Genomic DNA, 19065 nt, shown 5'->3' on the forward strand with positions numbered 1-19065 from the left:
AGGAAAAGCTATTTGCAACACTTGTTCAGGGTGGTAAGGCGGATTCTGTACAAGGGAGTGTGTCCTGGACCTCATCAGTGGCTACTACCACGGAGCGGGGGAGACTGAGCTCAACTCCAAATACAAAAGAAGAAGAGTAATGGGTTGAGCATGGAAGTCCATGCTTATAGTGTCGGCCACCTGAAAGGTAGCAATGTCTCATGCATGAAACACCAGCTCTCTACTAGAGTTTGGTAGAGTTCAGAGCTGGAAGCAAACATGCCCAGAAAAGCTGATTTCAGGACTTAAAACCATAGTGGCTTTAAAGACCACAGAGAAAATGAAAGATTTAAACAAATATTTTTCCTAGGAAGGCCTGTCTCTAGAACTAGGGTTTCCAAGCTGCAAACACAGCAAAAGAGATGAGGGCAGAGAAAGTGCTGTGCTAGGCAGAACAGGCTTTATTTACACTGAGCTGATAGCCGGGTTCTGAGCATTCCTGTGTTCCAAAAACCCGGGTTCATGTTCCCCAATCCGAATCCTTTACTAATAGCTTAAATACAAGATACCTGTTGAAAAGAAGAAAGGAAAAGAAGAAAAAGAAAATTTTAAAACATAACAAAAATCCCTACACTCTTTTCTCTTTAGAGTTCTTAGATTAAAATTTGCAAAGGTCCAGGACTGGGTGCGCTCAGTGGTAGAGCCACAGAACACACATAAATTTACAACAAGAGTAACCTGCAGGGCAGGAATTTAGAAACAGGTGTAAAAGATTCACTTTTCAGGGGCTGGGAAGGTGGCTCAGTGGTAGAGCACTTGCCTTGCATGCTCAAGGCCCTGGGTTCGATTCCTCAGTACCACATAAGCAAAAAGAAAAAAGCCGGAAGTGGTGCTGTGGCTCAAGTGGTAGAGTGCTAGCCTTGAGCTGAAGAGCTGAGGGACAGCGCCCAGGCCCAGAGTTCAGGCCCCATGACCGGACCCAAAAAAAAAAAAGATTCACTTTTCACTAGATACATTTTTGTTGTTTGATTGTTTACCATATGCTTACATTACTAAATTGTAAGCCTTTTTACAAGATACTAGTAATTAACTGAATTGGGGAACTGTTAATCTTGTATAACAGAGCACTTGGACGATTTCGAGCTCTTCCCTTCACCTCCACCTCTAGAATGAAGTACACCAGGACTGCAGGAAGGGTTGTCAGCCAGCAGCCAGAACTGGTTTGCAGTGCTGATGAAAATGCAAAGATTACTGGGAAGACAGTCCCTGGGGAGACAAACCCAAGACTCATAGTTAGAGCATTTGAATAAATACATGAGTAAATGAAGGAACAAATGGTCTTACAACAGCCACTTGAGTCATTTGGGTGTGGGTAAGTGATAGGAAGGAAATAAAGTTAGGGGAAATAGCTTAGCATTATAAACCCTTCTTTGCTGAGACTTGACTTTTTCTCCAAGAATATGCACTTGATGTGGGGAGCCAAACTGCAATGTTGGGTCTACTCTTGCTACTTTAATGTGAGAAGAGGAAATCAGATTTAGTCCATTTATCTGTATGCTATTATTAAGTCACATACAGATCAGGGTCCAGATCTTAATAGCCATTATCTGTCTCTGGGAGAAAAGGAACTCAGATTTTGCTTGTAAAGTATGAGCTAAATCTGATTATAGTTTTGCTCACATACTTGATGTAAAAAGCATAATAAAAGCCTATTGCAAATAATAGCAAGTGTGTGAGTTCACATATATGTAAAAAAATTAGATCGTAAGTAGAGAAAGATTTAGAACAGCTCTATATTTGACCCAGAGTAGAAAAGAAGACAATGAAAAGCTTTGAGGGTATTCTAAAGCAATCAATTTTTCATTAACAGCATATACTGGCAGGCAGTGCAATATACTGTCAAGGGTAGAGATCTCTGAGTTAAAGTGGCCAGATTAGAATTTTGGCTTTACTCTTTTTTTATGATTTGAACAAATTAATCTTTGCACTTTAATGTCCATCTATACAATGAGAATTGTTGTGAAAATGAAAAGCAAATGAATAGAAATCAAGCTGTAATGTGTTGCCTTTTAACTGTTCAAAACCTGTTAGCTAACCTGGCATGGTGGCATATATCTGCAATCTCATAATTTAGAGATTCCGGAAGGAGGACCATGAATTTGAGTTCTTGGCTACATTGGGGGACTTTACCTTTAAAGAAAAAATTGTTAGCTGTTAGTAAGAAATACTTCCAAGGAATGGAGGTGTGGTCCAGCCACAAGAGCTCCTGCCTAGCAAGCACAAAGCCTGGAGTTCAAACCCCAGTAGCTCCCTGGAGTGTGTGTGTGAAACTTATCCATGTGAGGGGGATAAAATTTACAGTACAGCAGGTCTGTGTCATCAGAGGTGATTTCCCTGTGGGTACAAAATGTAACTAACTCCTTCTATTATTTTTGTTTTGTACCTCTTCTGTCCCTCTAGAAAAAGGGAGAAGAGACGAAGTTCAAAACAGTAACCTTCTCTTTGTTATTAGCTTTGATAGGGAGGTAGAGGAGAAAGGATAGAGACTAAGTTGAGGCTTTCATTTATTAATGAATTTCAATTATTGACCTAATCACAAGCTTTCATTGTCATGTATCTCTAATAATTGACTATTGCTCACTCAGTAGTATGACTGTCTATTTTAATTATTCTCTTTGTTCAAATCTCTGCTGAAGGTGATAAAAGATTTAGATTTAGAGAATGTCTTAGCATGCAGGACAAGACAGGCTGAAAATAGATATGTCAATGAAGTAGGCTAGGGTGAGATCTCGTTTTCTCAGAGTCTCCAAATCAGAGGCATAAATTGTCTAATCTGTGGTCTGACACAAGCATGTTCACAGATGTGTCTACAAAAGGGTATGCATGTACATGTTCCTGCATATGTAAATGTAAATACATGCATGGAACATGTATGCACATACGCTGAGAACACAATTCTAAGAGCTATGTTTCTGAATGCTTGGTCCTTATAGACCACATCAGTCTCCTTGCTTTGATTATTATTACTAGAGAATAAAAACAAAACTTTATTCCAGACAGTCAACCCCTGGCCTGTAAGAAAGTTTTGAAGTATGTGACATTATTGACTTTGCTGCTTTCCGGCACTGGACTTTGAGAACTTGATGAATGGTCCATAGTGATGCTCCAATTGGCCTGCTTTCAGGTTAGCTTGGTAACTGCTTTGTCAGTAAGCTTCTGTTCACAGTCTGTGACATATTTTCACCTATCACTGATAGCTGCTAAAATTCCAGCCTATTTTTTTTTTTTTTTTGTCTGTCTTGGGGCCTGAACTCTGGGCCTGGGCACTGTCCCTCAGCTCTTCAGCTCAAGGCTAATGTTCTACCACTGGAGCCACAGTGCCATTTCTGGCTTTTTCTGCTTAAGTAGTGCTGGGGAATCGAACCCAGGGCCTCATGCATGCAAGGCAAGCATACTACCACTGAGCCACCTTCCCAGCTCCCAACCTATTCTTTTTTTTTTGTCGGTCCTGGGGCTTGAACTCTGGGACTGGGCGCTGTCCCTCAGCTCTTCAGCTCAAGGCGAGCGCTCTACCACTTGAGCTACAGCGCCACTTCCGGTTTTCTGGTGGTTTATTGGAGATAGGAGTCTCACGGTCTTTCCTGCCCAGGCTGGCTTTGAACCACGATCCTCAGATCTCAGCCTCCTGAGTAGCTAGGATTACAGGCGTGAGCCACCAGCACCCTGCTCCAACCTATTCTTGAAGGCCCAGAGTAACTTGCCTTTTCTGTGCTGCTACCTTGATCACCTAGTGATTGTCCTCTGAATTCCTAGAGTACTTTGGAACTCTCACACAACATGGGTCATAGGCTGCCTTAAACCATATTTAGTGGGTGTCTGTTTTGTTTATTAGACCCTGGTCCCTTTCAAAAAGACAGTAACACTCATCTTGTACCCCTGGCAGTACCTAATATCATAAGAGGAGTACTGCTTATATTTGTTGAACATATGTGGACTCCTAGTCACTCCTCTCTGAATGCTAACTATGCTGGGGATGTCCTGTTAGTTTGTGGAACATAGAATTGGAAGCATGGGGAAAAAGGTGTTGATTCAAGGAAATGATGTAGCAATTAGTATCCCTAAATATCTTATGATATACAATAATAAAAATTGACACTAACAGATCTGTTGGTATCTTAGAACAGTTTTGTTGTCATTTCAGACTCAGTAATAATAAAAGAATGTGAACAATTTGATGCATTTTAGCAGACTTCGTTGTTGTCGTTTTGGAATTTTGAGACAAGGTCTCCCTAAGTCTTCCAGGCTGGCCTCAAAGTTGGGTTCCTCCTGCTATGGCCTCCTCCTCATTTGGCCTTTCAGGTGCTCGCACTTCAGGCATGCACCACTATAACATCCCAGCAGACTAGTTTTAATAGGACATTGGCCTAAATCCAAGATCATAATAGAGATGATGTTCTGTGAGCCTGCCTCAGTTGGAGCTTCTAAATTGCACACAACTAGAGTATTGCAGTATTCTGTGATTCAGGTAAGCAGCTAGCCTAGAACAAAGACTGAACTTTAAGATTGAAAGGCTAGGCTGAGAAGGTGGCTCAGTGGTAGAGTGCTTGCCTTGCATGCATGAGGCCCTGGGTTCGATTCCTTAGCACCACGTAAGCAGAAAAAGCAGGAAGTGGCACTGTGTATCAGGTGGGGGAGCGCTAGCCTTGAGCTAAAGAGCTGAGGGACAGCACCCAGGCCCAGAGTTCAGGCCCCACAACTGACAAAAAAAAAAAAAAGATTCAAAGGCTCCTGAGATTTCTTCAACTGATTCCTTATCCTTGCTTTGCCTGTTCTTTTTTGTTGGTGTTATTTGTTTTTTGTGCTTATCCTGGGCCTTGAACTTAGGGCCTGGGCACTGTCCTTGAGCTTTTTTTTTTTTTTTTCTTTTTTTGCTTAAAGCTAGTGTTCTACCGCTTGAGCCACAGCTCTACTTCCAGCTTTTGGTGGTTAATTGAAGATAAGAGTCTCATGGACTTTCCTTCGAGGCTGGCTTTGAATCTCAATCCTCAGATCTTCGCCTCCTGAGTAGCTAGGATGACAGACATAAGCCACTGGCACCCTGCTCTTTGCCTATTCTTTTTAGCTTCACAGAGATGACACTTCACATTTGAGTAGGTTCCCCCAGCCATGGTAAATTTTACAATTAAAGTTTTTTGTCCTTAAATACATAAAGGAAGCATCTGTTATAGTTGTATAAAGATAAAACAGTGACATTAAATTGTTAGAAGTTATTAAAACAGTATATGTGTTTCAATTTCCTGGATAAAATTATTCTTCTCAAACACCTGACATTGTTTATGATTTCTACTTTTTCCATGGGTGCTTGAAATTCAAATGCACGTAACGGGAAAGTTAGCCCATTGCAGCAATAGCAACCAAGTTCTTATCAAGCTTAAATCCAGGGTAAGCTATACTTTTTTGTCCCTTAAAACTGTTATGAATTGTGAAGCATTTGCTAATGCTAAGTAAATCCTGCCACCTTGTGGATATGTCCACATACAGCTGAGCTGGGTCAGCTCCTTTCAGTTCTTTCCAAAGGCTATTTCTCTTCAAGAATCTTTACCATACATGCAAACAATGAAGCAAAATTAAACCTTTTGTACAAATTGTGGAAGAGCACATTGTAGTAACAAAATATATTGACAGATGATAGTGTATGTTTTTAATTTCAAGCATGAAGCCAATCAAGAGCTGAAGGCCCCGAATTCAAGCCCCAGTATTGGCATAAAATAAAAAACAAAAACTTTATAAAAGGAAACAACTTTTATATACCTGTTGGATCCTTATTACAACCTTTCCATGACTTTGTTTTCCTTTTACAGAAAATCAAAAGGCTTGGAGTGGCCAGAGACAGCAATGCTCATGCTCTTTCTACTGTATTATGTTATCTCTCTCTGTCTCTGTCTCTCTCTTGCCAGTCTTGGGGCTTGAATTCAGGACCTGGGCCACTGTCCCTGAGCTTCTTTAGCTCAAGGCTAACACTTGAGCCACCGCACCACTTCTGGCTTTTTCTGTGTATGTGGTACTGAGGAATCGAACCCAAGGCTTCATGCTTGCAAGGCAAACACTCTACCTCTAAGCCACTTTTCCAGGCCACTATGTTATCTATTGAATGATAGTGTACCAGAAATAGTCTGAAAGTCACACACACACACACACACACACACTCCTACAGGATTTTATATAAATATATGGCATATGTATATGAGATCTTAGGATGAGTCACTTCCTTCTAAGCCTTGGTTCTTGATCTGTAAAATAAGGGAAGCTGATCAGAAAATTTCCAAAGTTCCTTTGATTTTACTGATGGATATGCGATGATTTTGATTCTCTCAACGTTTGCTTAAGTATTCTGTGTAAAACAAAACACAGGAAAGTTTTTACTATTCAGTCAATGGTTGACTGTACCAGATTCATAGAAAAGACAATCATCAAACAGAAGAAGGGCCTTCCGTGTTCTAATCGCTGGTGGACAGTAGTCCGCAGTGTATTACACAGCGTGGATGGTTTGGCTCTTAGATTTTGTATTGGCTAGTAATCTGGCTCTGATTTTGTTATTTGGGAACTTCTGTTCTCCACAGTTAGATGAACAATTAAAATCTAAAACACAAACCCACTCATTCATGACTCTATACCAAACCACAGTGGTTTCTCCTGGTAGAGCCTCAGAAAATATTGTGTGCCATGCTGATGGTGGCAGCACTGGAGGGAAGTAAGGCTGGGAAATTGGGGCCAAGTTATGGCTGTAGGCAGGCATTCAGTAAGTATCTGAGAAGCAAAAGAACTGGCTGTTAGGAAACTGAAATAGATTTTCTTTTTTTAAACACAGTATCCTAGTTTCTGTTAAAAGTTACTTGTGGGGGCTGGGAAGGTGGCTCAGCGGTAGAGTGCTTGCCTCACATGCATGAGGCCCTGGGTTTGATTCCTCAGCACCACATAAGCAGAAAAGGCCAGAAGTGGCACTGTGGTTCAAGTGGTAGAGTGCTAGCCTTGAGCTGAAGAGCTCACGGATAGTGCCCAGACCCAGAGTTCAGGCCCCATGACCAAAAAAAAAAAAAAAAAATAGGAGCTTGTTGCCAGTGGCCCTTGCTTACTTAGGAGGCTAAGATATGAGGATTAAGGTTTGAAGCCAGACAAGGCAAGAAAGTCTGTGAGACACTTATCTCCAAACACTGTGGCTCACGGAGTAAAGCACTAGCTCTGAGCAAAACAAACACAAAAATAAAACTTATTTGTGAAGTGAAAGCAATAGAGGGAATGAGGTTGATTCTAATACACTGCAAACATCCATGAAAGTGTTACAATGAAATCTCCCCTGCAAAACTAACCTTCTTCCTCATTTCTCTGGAGGTCTGGAATGATCAAAAGAATGTTTAATAAAAATAAAAAGGATACTCTCAGCCGGGTGCCAGTGGCTCATACTTATAATCTTAGCTACTCAAGAGTCTAAGATGTTAGGAGTACAGTTTTAAGACAGCCCAGGCACAAAATCAATCAACCAGCCAAAAGCCATAAGCGGAGGTGTAGCTCAAATGGTAGTGCCAGCCTCAAGAGAAAAAGGCAAGCAAGAGTGTGAAGCCTCAGTTTCAAACCCAGTACCAGTATATGTACACACACACACACACACACACACACACACACACACACACACACACACACACACACACACAATGCTACTCCTTAACTTTTACTTAAGAGAATAAAAGTGAATATAGACAAGTCATCTGGAGAAAATCCCTTCTAGTATAGGTAAACATGAGAACAGCTAATATTTTATGAGTAAACTCCTCTGTAACATCACTGGACTAAAGGCTTCACCTCTGTATCTTGTTCAATTCCAGTTGTGCAAATAAGAACACTAAGACTCAGATGATGATTCTCTTAAGCACCTTTGGAAGCACTTGAGATGCAAGTAAGCACTCCACTCAGGGAAAGCCAGTAGCTTGCATAAAGGAATTCTGCATATACACGAGGAGGCACACCTTGTGTGTCCTAACCCTGCTGTCTTCCAATATCTCCTCCCACAAATAGATGCTGTCTAGTGGAAACAATTTCTCTTCTTGCAGTTCTGCCACTTACTAGCTTTGAGACTTGCCATTTCAATTTTCTGGACTCTGATTTTATTGTAAACTAAACTGATGATCTCTAAAAGTCTTTTTATTTTATTTTATTTTATTTTTTTTGTCGGTCGTGGGGCTTGAACTCTGGGCCTGGGCGCTGTCCCTCAGCTCTTCAGCTCAAGGCAAGCGCTCTACCACTTGAGCTACAGCGCCACTTCTGGTTTTCTGGTGGTTTATTGGAGATAGTAGTCTCACAGTCTCTCCTGCCCGGGCTGGCTTTGAACCGAGATCCTCAGATCTCAGCCTCCTGAGTAGCTAGGATTACAGGCGTGAGCCACCAGCGCCCGGCTAAAATGAAGATGAATCCTTCAGTGCCCAGAGAGTTCTAAGTTAGCCACAGAGTTGCAGGGCCATCCTTGCCTCTCAGGCATCACGTTTTGAGTAATTCTTTTTTTTAAATTTTGGTTGGGGGCTGGGAAGGTGGCTCAGTGGTAGAGTGCTTGCCTTGCATGCCTGAGGCCACATAAGCAGAAAAAGCAGGAAGCGGCACTGTGTATCAGGTGGTAGAGCACTAGCCTTGAGCTGAAGAGCTGAGGGACAGTGCCCAGGCCCAGAGTTCAGGCCCTACAACAGACAAAAAAAAAAAAAAGAATCACAGAAATCTAGAGACCCTAGTGGTCCTCTTCAGAGTCTAAGAAACTGAGATTCAGGGAAGACTACAGATTCATGAGCTATGGCTGGGGCTCCCTGCCTTGGGAAATCCATTTATATTCACCAATGGCACCTCCTTTCACTGCAGTATTTAATTTTGGATATGTATAAATAGAACTTGGTGCTCTGTCAAAGCACACCGCCCACCACAATGTTCTAGTCTTTTGGGGACATCAACCAAATCTGAGCCTTTGATTCCCTCTAGTGGTCATAGTTAATTCTGCAGTTATTTATTTATTCAGTGTATTTAGTGTATTCAGTAAATGCCTGCTTGTCTTCCTAAGTTGGTACTAGGTTCTCTAGCTCTGTGTGGTATGGAAATACATGGTTTCATTTGAGCATTGTCGAACTTTTATAAGGCTGGCTTTTTTTTTTTTTTTTGGCGTGTGTGTGTGTGTGTGTGTGTGTGTGTGTGTGTGTGTGTGTGTGTGTGTGCGTGCGTGCGTGTGTGTGTGTGTGTGTGTGTGTGTCCGGTCATGGGGCCTGAACTCTGGGCCTGGGCGCTATCCCTCAAGGCTAGTGCCCTACCACTTGAGCCACAGCGCCACTTCTAGCTTTTTTCCTTTTGCTTATGTGGTGCTGAGGAATCGAACCCAGGGCCTCAGGCATGCAAGGCAAGCGCTCTACCACTGAGCCACCTTCCCAGCCCAAGGCTGGCTTCTTAAGACAACAAAAACAGGCATCGGTGGCTTACACCTATAATCCTAGCTACTTAGGAGGCTGAGATCTGAGGATCATGGTTCTAAAGCCAGCCTGGGCAGGAAAGGCCATAAGACTTTTATCTCCAATAAAGCACTCTGAAAACTGGAAGTGGTGCTGTGGCTCAAGTGGTAGAGCGCTCACCTTGAGCTAAAGAGCTGAGGGACAGCGCCCAGGCCCAGAGTTCAAGCCCCATGACCAACAAAACAAAAATAGGCAAATTTTTTCAGCTGTTTTAGAGCTGTCCTATGGGAACTGAAGGAAGATGGGTAAAATTAGAAGTTATTTCTGCTCTAAATAATTTATTAAGTGAAGGATAACTCTTTTACTCCTGTGTCTTGACTTGTGCCTTGGTTTCTTCAATGATAAACAGATACATAAGTTAGATTCAAATCAATTCAGCAAATATTTACCAAATATCTGCAATGTATTCAAACCTTCCATGTAAAACTAAAAGTAAAACATAGTATCTCTTGACAAAAATTGTTCTGAATAGTAAAAGGAAATTGAATGTATCATTTCCATTTCAATTATATGACATAAATTGGTCAAATCTGACTCTAATGTATTGAATTCTTTTTCTGGTCTTGCACTTTTCACTGCATTCGTTACTACAGCATTCAGTGTTTGGTGTATACACCACAAGAGGTGACACAGTACAGAAATGTGGATTATGATGTAAATTGAGCATATTAGAAACCAAAGAGGGGCAGACCATGAATCACAGAGACTAGTAGAACCATACTGAATTATTATCATTCACTGATATCCCCTTCCCTACGTTCCTATACTATGCTTTTCTTCCTGCCATTTCCCCTGCCCACATCTTAACATCTTTCTTTGACCTCCATAAGAATTCTATTTTCCAAAGCCCACACCAAAACCCAACTTTTCTCACTTTTTTTTTTTTTTTTCCGGTCAGTCATGGGGCTTGACTCTAGGTCTGGGCGCTGTTCCTGAGCTCTTCAGCTCAAGGCTAGTGCTTTACCAGTTGAGCTAAAGTGAAACTTAATGTTTTCTGTTGGTAAATTGGAGAGAAGAATCTCATAGAGCTAAAGTGAAACTTCCAGTTTTCTGTTGGTAAATTGGAGATAAGAATCTCATAGCTTTTCCTGGATAGGCTGCCGAGTAGCTAGGATTACAGGCATGAGCTACCAACGCCTGGCTTAGTCTCACTTTTATTTGGTTTTGTTTACTTTTCTGAGTCTCTGTCTCATAATCTTGCCTAGACTGCTCTGGAATTCTGGGCTCAAGCAATCTTCTCATCTCAGCCTCATGAGTAGAGAGGATTTCAAGTATATACTACTGTGCCCCCTGAAACATCACCACCACCTTCTCAGTAAAAGCAGGTGTCTTAGGCTAGGCATGATGAGACACATCTGGAATTCCAGCTACGTAGATGTAAAGATAGGAGGATCAAGATCTGAAGCTGGCCCAGGAAAAGGCACTGTGACCTTTTCTGAAGAACAATCTAAAAGTCAGAAGGACTAGAGGGTGTAGTTCAGGTGGTAGAACACTTGCCTAGCAAGCTGGAGGCCTTAAGTCAAATCACCAGTCTCAACAAAACGGAAACAAGCCAGAACACTCACTTGTTTTCTTTCAGAGCCATAATGTACTAAATACTATACTACACGATTAACATTCACTATTTCTAACATTCACGAAACCCTTGAAAGCGATAACCTGAACCCTATACTTACCTGCCTATAATTTCTCTTCTGTAAATTTGTATAGTCTTTTGATCATGAATAATATTATTATTGTATTTGGGGGAGGGGGTCGGTCTTGGGGCTTGAACTCTGGGCCTGGGCGCTGTCCCTCAGCTCTTCAGCTCAAGGTGAGCGCTCTACCACTTGAGCTACAGCGCCACTTCCGGTTTTCTGGTGGTTTATTGGAGATAGGAGTCTCACAGTCTCTCCTGCCTGGGCTGGCTTTGAACCGGGATCCTCAGATCTCAGCCTCCTGAGTAGCTAGGATTAAAGGCGTGAGCCACCAGCACCCAGCTGTATTTTCTTAGTCATCTTTTCATCCTCTTAAATAGGCTACTGATCAGGAACAATTGTTACAGATTGAAAGAAGCTAATTTGCAAAATAAGAAAGCTCAGCTGTAGAGTTTTCTACACTTTCAAATGGCTTTGATATAGTAATGTGGAGAACACAAATTGCTGTGCAATTTAATGCATGGTTTCCATGATCATCATCCTTCTGGAAGCCATTGACTAGTAAAAGATAGAGAGGTTAAAGAGGTGATGACTCTCATTAATGGGGAGCTAGTGTGAGACGAACAGGACTATTTGTCCAAACAAGCTGCTCCTTGCTCAAAAGAACACCCACAAAGTATTTGTTGTAATGTTTGTTCCCCAAACTGTTGTCCAGTTTCTACATTGCTCATTAGAGGTTTGCCTCTTTTAGTTTCCTACTATGTTGGAACCTTGGGAACTCACACTGAGATCAAGAGAGTAGCAGAGGAAAAGGTCACCTTGCCCTGTCACCATCAACTGGGACTTCAGGAAAAAGACACCCTGGATATCGAATGGCTGCTCACAGATAATGAAGGGAAACAAAAAGTGGTAAGTATATACTTGGCTTGAGTAACCCACTTTTAAAATTCTGCCCATGAAAGGGATCTAGTGTGACATTTCCACACATGTATTCCTCTATTCCATTTCCCCTCCTTAAAACAATTTCACTAGGTTTCACTGTTTTATTTTCATACATGCAAATAAGCTAGGAAACAAACGAGAAGTCAACAATATTCACCTCATTCACCCTGTATTCATCATCATTCACCCTTTCCTACTAGTAGCCATCTGAGCCTGTTTTACTTTTCTGTCATTCTAGAGTACCCCTCTTCCTTGTTCTCTTGCATTTGTTTTCTTAATCTTCCAGTCTTTCTTGTTGGGTTTTTGTTTTTTCATCTGCTTATGCTTGACTCTGTATAAAAAACTAGAAAGAAAGGATATTTGGATTGTGAAGATAAGAAATTCTAAGTTCTAGCCGGGCGCTGGTGGCTCACGCCTGTAATCCTAGCTACTCAGGAGGCTGAGATCTGAGGATCATGGTTCAAAGCCTGCCCGGGCAGGAGAGACTGTGAGACTCCTATCTCCAATAAACCACCAGAAAACCGGAAGTGGCGCTGTAGCTCAAGTGGTAGAGCACTCGCCTTGAGCTGAAGAGCTGAGGGACAGCACCCAGGCCCAGAGTTCAAGCCCCACAACCGCCAAAAAAAAAGAAAGAGAAATTCTAAGTTCTTTGATAAACTGGAAGTACTAGAAAGCTATCTACCATTTGCCCAAGGAGGGAATCTTAATTATTAACATCTTTGCCTAGGAAGAGGCCTAAGATCCAGCAACTTGATCCCATAATCCAGTGTGAAGGACCCAAAGCCTAGAACTCTAGCTCTGCTCCCTTTCCTACTTTTGAACTATTACTACCTGCCTAGGCCTCACCTTTGTACAAAATCAGAGTTTACAGGTTCCAAAGATTATGTAATATGCCAAACCATGTATGATGCAGACAAACAAGGGTTTGAGGGAAAAAAAAAACCAAAACACTGCACACAAACATTAAGTAGCCAGCAAAGGAAATAATGCTGGTTGTAGAGTTGGAAAAAAATAAAAAAGGAGCAGGCCCCAAATCTTTTTTTTTTTGTCGGTCGTGGGGCTTGAACTCTGGGCTTGGGCGCTGTCCCTCAGCTCTTCAGCTCAAGGCGAGCGCTCTACCACTTGAGCTACAGCGCCACTTCCAGTTTTCTGGTGGTTTATTGGAGATAGGAATCTCACGGTCTCTCCTGCCCGGGCTGGCTTTGAACCGCGATCCTCAGATCTCAGCCTCCTGAGTAGCTAGGATTACAGGCGTGAGCCACCAGCGCCGGGCCCCAAATCTTTATATATTAGAAATGGCAACTACAAGGGCTGGGAATGTGGCTTGGTGGTAGAATGCTTGCCTAGCATGCATGAAGCCCTGAGTTCGATTCCTCAGTATCACGTACACAGAAAAAGTCAGAAGTGACGCTGTGGCTCAAGTGGTAGAGTGCTATGGCTCAGGGTCAGTGCCCAGGCCAAGTTCAAGCCCCATGACTGGCAAAAAGAAAAAAAAATGACAACTATGAGCTGGGTACCATGGTTCATGCATGTAATCATAGCTACTCAAGAGATGGAGATCTGTGGATCACAATTGAAGCTAGCTGGGGCAGAAAGTCTATGAGACTCTAGTCTGCAATGAACCTCAAGAAGCCAGAAGTAGAGCTGTGACTCAAGTGATAGAGCACCAGTCTTGAACACAAAAGCTTAGGGTCTAAGGCCAGCAGCAGCCCGGAGTTCAAGCCCCAGAACTGCCAGAAGAGAGGAAGCTACATGTTCTAAAGTACTCCTTCCTGCCTTGTCTTCCTCTATTAGAGGAAACTATTATTTCCAGCATAATTATTCTCAGGGTTTTTTGTTTTTGTTCAGACTTACGTTCTTGTCTAAGGTTTTGTGATTTATGATGACTAAAATGATGAGACAAAGGGAAACCTAACTTATGAGAAGTACCAGTAAGTCACATTAGTGAGAAGATGGGAATCTGATTCATTTTTAAAATTCCAAATTGTGTCCTGTTTTTTTTTTTTTTTTGGGGGGGGGGGGGGGTCTGGTTGTGGGGCCTGAACTCTGGGCCTGGGCGCTGTCCCTCAGCTCTTCAGCTCAAGGCTAGCGCTCTACCACTTGAGCCACAGCGCCACTTCTGGCTTTTTTTTCTTTTTGCTTATGTGGTGCTAGGGAATCGAACCCAGGGCCTCATGCATGCAAGGCAAGTGCTCTGCTACTGAGCCACCTTCCCAGCCCCTCCTGTTTAGTTTTAGAGACACATTTATAGGGTCTCTTTGGTTTGTCTTGACCCTTTCTAGTCATAGAGGAAAAAACCTTTGAACAGTGTGTGACAAGTCTCTTCATGAAATTAGGCCTTGCTATGAGTTTGAGGTCACTTGCAGTCTTCTGAACCCATTTTGCCTTTATGACTAAGGAAACACTGAAGTATTTCCTACAATGTACTAAACAATTTTCTTGTAAACATAGATGCTCTTCAACTTAGAATGAAGTTACATTTCCATAAACCCATGGTAAAAATAGGCATATTGTAAGTTGAAAATGTATTTAATGGCCCTAATATCAAAGTTGAGCCTCACCTAACTGAAATAGGCTCAGATCATGTATATTAGCCTCTAGTTGGGCAAAAATCATCTACCATGGTATTTATTACATAATAAAGTATTGACTGTTTAATGTAAAAAACTATTTTGTGGCTTAAAAAGTCTTCAAATTATTGCTAGTACTTCTTTTCCTGCTAAAAAGTGAAAATTTCTCCTTTGTTCTGATCAGTCAGTTTCCATTGCTAATTTTATAAAATGGTTTATTCTGGGGAAAGCTAAGATTTTCACAAAAAACTAAAGTTCAAGATCATTGTTTGGAGTTTAACGTGCTTAAAGAGTTGTCTGTATCACCTTGTTATTTTGATACTCCTTATCGTTTTGTTCTAGTAGTGCATCTGTTCTCTGTAGAGCAAGGTCACCTTAACCTGAATGTGTTTATTCCAACTTGTTGGACAATCTTAGACATGATATTCTCAGTTCAGAATAAGTAAGTAAGAGCCCATGTTCTTATGATAAAATCCAAAAGTGACTATGATAGATTTTCCTTTCACCATACTTGAGTCAGGTTCCTGAGTTCTTTCCGTGGATGCCTAAAAGTAGACAATACCAAACTCTATGTATCCCTAACTTTTGCCCATGTTTACATGTACAAATTTTTTTTTGGGGGGGGGGGAGTCTGGTTGTGGGTCTTGAACTGTGGGCCTGGGCGCTGTCCCTCAGCTCTTCAGCTCAAGGCTAGAGCTCTACCACTTGAGCCACAGCGCCACTTCCAGCTTTTTTTCTTTTTGCTTATGTGGTGCTGAGGAATCGAACCCAGGGCCTCATTGCATGCAAGGCAATCGCTCTACCACTGAGCCACCCTCCCAGCCCAACATGTACAAATTTTTTAATTCATTTATTTATTCATTTATTTTTCGTCATGGCCTGGGCACTGACCCTGAACTCTTTTGCTCAAGGATAGCTCTCTACCACGTTGAGCTACAGCTCCACTTCCAGTTTTCTGATGGTTAATTGGATATAAGTCTCACAGACTTTCCTTCCCAGACTGGCTTTGAATCGCTATCCTCAGATCTCAGCTTTCTGAGTAGCCAGGATTACAGGCAGGAGTCACCAGCACCTTCCTTACATATACAAATTTAATGCCTTTTACATCTTAACTAAGCACTTACCAGGCACTGTGGTATGACTTTTGCAGTTTGAGCAAATTTTTCACGATTTTCTTTTTCCTTCTTCAAAACTTCAGACAAAATATTTGGTTTTTGGCAAATCCCAGTGTTTAGGAGACTGAAGCAGGAGGATCGAAAGTTTGAGGTGAGATCCTGTCTCACATTCCTTTCCCCTCAAAAAGTATTTGTCTTACCAGAGATTTTAGCAATCTCAGCATATGATTTTTATTAAGTCAAAAACTTTTACCGTCTCACTAAAAGAAGCACTTTATTCTCTCTCTCTCTCTCTGGTACTGGAGTTTGAACTCAGGTCTCACATTTTAGCTGGTATTCTAACCCTCGAGCGACATCTCCAGCCCAGATTTTTGCTTGTTGATTAGACATGAAGTCTCAAAGATTTTTCTGCCTGGGCTGGCTTCAAATCTCACTTCTCCAGATCTCAGCCTCCTGGGTAGCTAGGATTACAGACATGAGACAGCAGTGCCTGGCTATCGCTTCTTTTTGGCATATCCAAATTGCCAGGGTCACGACAGCTATGGTTTGGGGTAAAATAAAAGCTATTTAAACATAAGCACAGCAAAACTTCAACAACTGATGACTACTGAGTAAGTAGTAGGTGAGTCGTCTGCACAATATGGAAAGGCTGAATGATTCTGTGCCAAGCAGGATAGAACAGAATTTTAGAGACAATCACAATGCTTGGCATGGTGGCCAACTTCAAACTTATGAAGTGTTTACTTCTGGACTTTCTTTTGTTCTTTTTTTTTTTTTTTTTTATCGGTCGTGGGGCTAACTGTGGGCCTGGGCACTGTCCCTATGCTCTTCAGCTCAAGGTGAGCACTCTACTGCTTGAGCCACAGCACCACTTCTGGTTTACTAGCGGCTTACTGGAGATAAGAGTCTCACGAACTTTCCTGCCCGGGCTGGCTTTGAACTGCAATCCTCAGATCTCAGCCTCCTGAGTAGCTAGGATTACAGGCGTGAGCCACCGGGGCCCGGCTACTTCTGGACTTTTTACTTAATATTTGATTAATAGCTGGTAATAAAACCTCAGAAAGGAAAATCATGTATTCAAGAGGAATTACAATATCAAGGAAGAACCACGGGCTGAATAGTTGGAGCAGAGGAGAGCACAGCTGGTCTAAGACTGTTTTGTTTGCTTTTGAGACAAGGTCTCCTCAAGTAGCCAAAACTGACCTAGAACTCATCTTTCTGCCTCAGCCTCCTAAGTACTGGAATTACAGTCATGTACTACCTCAGCCAGCTTTGATCTAAGTCTTGATACAAGAGCCTTCCCTGAGTGTAGACACAAAGGCTGGAAAATTTTGAGAAGTCATAAGCTAGTGTAAGTGCAATACAAAATGTGAGCCTGTGGGGGCTATAGGATCAGAACCCAGAAGGCCTACTGTGCCATACATGTTATGGAACTTAGAATTGCCTGTATGATGTCAATGAAGGCTTTCAAGAGGATATCTTAGGTCCTGACACTGGCATATTGATTTTAGGGAGCCTTAACTAAAAGCAAGTACAATTTCATACAATACAATAACTTAAATAATAGCCATAGGTAGTTTGGAATCTGAAGGAGATTATAAAAAATAGTAAGGTTGGTAAGACTTTATAACTGCCAGCATGTTGGTAACACAGTGTTGGGGGGGGTGACAGAAAAGACAGGAAGGGTTGGAATACATGGGGTGCTAAAAGTAGGCTAACCAATGACGCAGATCCCAAGTTTAGCTCCCCATTTCAATCTGAGAAGAAATATTTTCTTTGCCTTTGTCTAGGTTTCTCAGAGCAGGCACAGAACATCTGGGGGTGGGTAGGCAGTCTCAGGAACATTTGAATTTCAGCTCAAAAGTGATAGCATAGCCTACTAGAACTCAGAAGCTTTTTTTTTCTAATTCGAAGGATGGAAAAACAACTAAGTTTCAAAGTAAGAGTGACTACATCATTCAAAGTCAATCAGAAACAGGTAATGAATTGAAGGGACGGGATGGGTTGTGAGGGACAGAGAATGGTGAAAGGGTGATATCAATTATGGTGTGTTATACTTACAAACTGACATGTTGAAGGGTAGCCCCTTTTCCCCATCTAACTTATTCTTACTAATCTACAGTAAAGCCAGCAAAGAAGAAAAAGCAAACAATGAAATCCTCATATCAGACCTGAATTTTAACCATGACCCTGTCTTGGTCTGTCCTGCAGGTGATTACCTATTCTAGTCGTCATGTCTACAATAACCTAACTGAGGAACAGAATGGCCGAGTAGCCTTTGCTTCTAATTTCCTGGCAGGAGATGCTTCATTGCAGATTGAGCCTCTGAAGCCCAGTGATGAGGGCCAGTACACCTGTAAGGTGAAGAATTCAGGACGCTACGTGTGGAACTATGTCATCTTAAAAGTCCTAGGTAAGATAGGGCCAAGGGAGCTGCCTATATCTTGCTTTTTGTTTTTTTTTGAGACAGGGTCTCACTATGTAGAGTCCATGCGTCCATATTGAGATCCTCCTGCCTCAGTTTCCTGGGTGCTGCAGTTTTAGGTGCACACCACAGTTTACATGCCTACATTTTTTTTTTTTTTTGTCGGTCATGGAGCTTGAACTCTGGACCTGGGTGCTGTCCCTCAGCTCTTCAGCTCAAGGCTAGCGCTCTACTACAGAGCTACTGTGCCACTTCCGGTTTTCTGAAGTTAAGTCTCACGGCCTTTCCTGTCTGGGCTGGCTTTAAACTGCGATCCTCAGATCTCAGCCTCCTGAGTAGCCAGGATTATAGGTGTCAGCCACCAGTGCCTGGCCATGCCTGTATCTTCATAAGGTATCTGCAGAGATATTACATTTAGAGGTCATTTAGTCCAATTCCTGGCAGAGGAACATAATATTCTGTATTTTGGACATAATGAAAAAAGAAAATATAATTACAACTCTCCATGTTAGCTCATTACCAAATTTAAATACCTTATATTTAAAGAGATGGGGGTGTAGCTCACTGGTAGAGCGCTTGTCTAAATTTAACTTACTATTATAACTTACTATTGATGCTAGGAATCTAACCTATTGCCTTAAACACGCTAAGAGGTGCTATGCCCTCTTCTATAATCTCTGAGACATTATTGAAATTCATCTCTATCTTTTTTTCCTTTGTGCTAGTCCTAGAACTTGAACTCAGGGCCTGTCCCTGAGCTTTTTTACTCAAGGATAGCACTCTACCAGTTGAGCCAAAGCTCCACTTGCAGCTTTTTTAATAGTTAATTGCAGAGGAGAGTCTCACCCATGTTTTTGCTCAGGC

At 41.9% G+C, this 19065-nt stretch overlaps 1 protein-coding gene across 2 annotated transcripts in view; it reads left to right on the forward strand.

The window, feature by feature from the left end:
* LOC138810095 (CXADR-like membrane protein) overlaps nucleotides 1–19065 on the forward strand; it is a 74908-nt gene that overhangs the window by 43904 nt on the left and 11939 nt on the right. Inside the window, exons 1-3 of one of the 2 annotated variants that reach the window (XM_069997279.1) lie at nucleotides 17241–17303; nucleotides 17691–17754; nucleotides 17988–18189. In XM_069997279.1, the coding sequence (XP_069853380.1) occupies nucleotides 17692–17754; nucleotides 17988–18189 (265 nt within the window). In that variant the 5' untranslated portion in view covers nucleotides 17241–17303; nucleotide 17691. Of the gene's footprint in view, nucleotides 1–11900; nucleotides 12059–17240; nucleotides 17304–17690; nucleotides 17755–17987; nucleotides 18190–19065 lie in introns of those variants that run through there. The other variant, XM_069997287.1, reaches the window with a different exon arrangement.

The sequence above is a fragment of the Dipodomys merriami genome, unplaced genomic scaffold (genome assembly GCF_024711535.1).
Source record: "Dipodomys merriami isolate MVZ:Mamm:240054 unplaced genomic scaffold, mDipMer1.0.p SCAF_103, whole genome shotgun sequence".
Classification (NCBI taxonomy): Eukaryota; Metazoa; Chordata; class Mammalia; order Rodentia; family Heteromyidae; genus Dipodomys; species Dipodomys merriami.